This window comes from Hydra vulgaris, chromosome 14 (genome assembly GCF_038396675.1).
Source record: "Hydra vulgaris chromosome 14, alternate assembly HydraT2T_AEP".
Classification (NCBI taxonomy): Eukaryota; Metazoa; Cnidaria; class Hydrozoa; order Anthoathecata; family Hydridae; genus Hydra; species Hydra vulgaris.
In genome coordinates this window covers 2348057-2350951 of record NC_088933.1, presented here as the reverse complement: position 1 = coordinate 2350951, position 2895 = coordinate 2348057, and the positions used below count along the sequence as shown (strand labels likewise).

Genomic DNA, 2895 nt, shown 5'->3' with positions numbered 1-2895 from the left:
TATCTGTGCTAGAAATCTTGCCATAATTATTAAAAAATAGTTGCCATAGTCTTCTTTTATTGCATAAATGTTTAGAAAAGTTAAAATTTTCTTATTAACACATATACTGTAAGAAGTTTAGATGTGATGATGAAAAATGGTCACACTGGTTTAGAACTTTTACAAACTTCATAAAAACTATACAAACAGAATATAAATTAGATGTCCTCATTAACTATTTTTTCTCTTTCCATGTTCAACTATATTGCTGACATTAAATCATTTGATGGCGCTATAGAAATCCTGGAAAACTTATTTGTAAAACCTAAAAATGAATTACTTTCCAGATATCGTTTAGCTTCACGTAAACAATCATCCGGAGAATTTATTGATGAGTTTTTGCAGGCCTTACGTACACTCAGTTAAGATTGCAACTTTAAACAGGTTTCTGCTTCAGAATATTGTAAAGAATACATCCGTAATTCATTTATAAGGGGTCTAAGCTCTCATCATATTTGTCAACGACTACAAGAAAACTCTTCTCTCAAACTTACTGAGGCCTATAATCAAGCTCGTTCATTGGAAAACGCTCAAAGAAATAACGAAATGTATTCACATACAGAGTATAGTAATGTTGCAACAATTAATAAACATTCCGAGTGTATTACTGAGCTTGCTTCAATTTCTACTAAGCTTAATGGAATGGTATTTCTGTTGGAAGTAAACGTCACCCTCAACAATCATGTTCCGCCAGAGACGCAAAATGTAACAATTGTGGTAAGAAAGGATATTTCAAAAAAGTATGCAAATTATTAAAGAACTTTGTCACGTCTGCTGCTGCTAACTTCCATGCACCAAGTTAAACATAGATTACTTGCTTTTCTATCAACTCATTCAACTATTGTTTATATCTTTATTGCTAAGGCCAAGATAAGAGCTCTTCTTGACACTGGAAGCTCTGACACATTTATAAACAAATCTCTATGTGACTCAAAACATAATATACTCCCTTCTAATAAAAGAGTCTCTATGGCTGATCTTTCCTTATCTTGTCAACTTATAGGTAAAGTTTCAACTAACTTCACTTTGTTTGGTATGAAGTACTTTAATATTAACTTTTTGTTTATACCCAACTCTTGCGAACAAATCATACTTAGTAGAGATTGCCTACAGTTGCACAAAAGTCTTTATACCAATTGTGGCGGTAAAAAAGGTTCTTTAAAAATCTGTTCTCTAAATAGTATTACAATGAAAGCAAGCATTCTTTTCCCTTTTCTATCTCCAGAATGTAAACCGATTGCTTCACCTTCAAGACGATATAATGCAGAGGACAAAGCACTCATTGAGCAAGAAACTAAGAAACTTTTGGAACTAGATATAATTGAACCCAGTAACTCTCCTTGGCGATCACAAATAGTTGTTACCAGGAATGAGAGACATAAGAAACGCATGATCATTGATTACTCACAAACAATAAATTGCTTTACACTAATTGATGCTTATCCTTTACCTAACATCAATGAACTAGTTAACTTTATTGCAAAATATTCATTATTTAGAACAATTGATTTAATAATTGCTTATCTCCAAATACCTCTCTTAGAAAGTGACAAGTATTATACTGCCTTCGAGTCCAATGGACATCTTTTCTAATTTAAAAGAACTCCTTTTAGCCTCAATAATGTTGTTGCACAATTTCAAAGAATCATGGATAAGATTATTCAAGAAAACAAATTAGAAGACACCTTTGTATATCTAGACAACTTGCTTGTATGTTGTACATCTAAAAATAAACATGATTTCAAGTTAGAAAATTTTTTGAAGCTTCTATGAAAGCAATGTCTATGTTCAATGAAGAAAAGTCTATATTGTCTACTTCTTGTATAACCTTCCAAGGTTTTATTATAAAAAGTGGCTCTTTTTCCCCTGATCCAGATTGCTTAAAGTCATTAATTGAAATTCCTGCTACCACTGATAATGCTTCTCTCCGTCAAGCCCTTGGTATGTTCTTATACTACTCCAAATATATCAAACATTTTTCTGACAAAATTCATCCTTTATTTCTAACGTCTACCTTTCCACTGTCAACTGAATTATTAAATATTTATTAAACTATTAAATATTTCAATGAAATGAAAGAATTAATCTTTCAATCAGCTCTACAAGCTATTGATGAAAGTATATCATTTGAGGCGGAAACAGATGCCTCGGATTTTGCCATAGCTGCTTCCCTTAATGAGGCTGAAAGACCAGTTGCATTCTTTTCTCGCAAACTTTCACCAACTGAAAAAAAATATTCTTCTGTTGAGAAGAAGCTTATGCTATTGTCGAATCACTTCGAAAATTGAAACACTACCTCGTTAGTTGGCATTTTATTCTAGTAACCGACCAGCGCTCTGTCTCTTTCATGTTTGACAATAACAAGAGTGGAAAAATTAAGAATGACAAGATTCTGAGATGGAGGATAGAACATTCTTCGTACAACTACGATATAGTTTATTGTCCTGGACCTAACAATTTTGTTGCTGATGCCCTTTCTAGATCTTGTTACACTATGACTATAAACGGACCCTCTCTTAATGAACTACATGAATCTCTTTGCCAACCTAAAATCACCATAATTTATCATTTTATAAAATCAAAAAACCTGCCTTTTTCAATTAATGATGTAAAAAAACCATTTCTTCGTGTCAAACTTGTGCTGAATTAAAACTTAAATACTAAGTAGGCAATTTTAACCACACCTTAATAAAATCTACCCAACTTTTTGAGCGACTAAGCATGGATTTTAAATTGCCTGTTTTGTCTTCATCAAGCAACAAATATTTTTGAACAGTTGTTGACGAGTTTTTAAGATTTCCCTTTGTATTTCTTTGTCATGATATCTCTACTTCAACCGTAATTAAATGCTTAACT

General features: G+C 32.1%; 1 protein-coding gene across 1 annotated transcript; it reads left to right on the top strand.

The window, feature by feature from the left end:
• The first annotated feature begins 585 nt into the window (after window positions 1–585).
• Window positions 586–2327, top strand: LOC136090818 (uncharacterized). Its single transcript, XM_065817792.1, has 4 exons — window positions 586–684; window positions 904–1585; window positions 1804–1980; window positions 2137–2327. Exons 1-4 carry the CDS (start codon window positions 586–588, stop codon window positions 2325–2327), a joined length of 1149 nt encoding a protein of 382 aa, XP_065673864.1.
• Window positions 2328–2895: the final 568 nt, after the last annotated feature.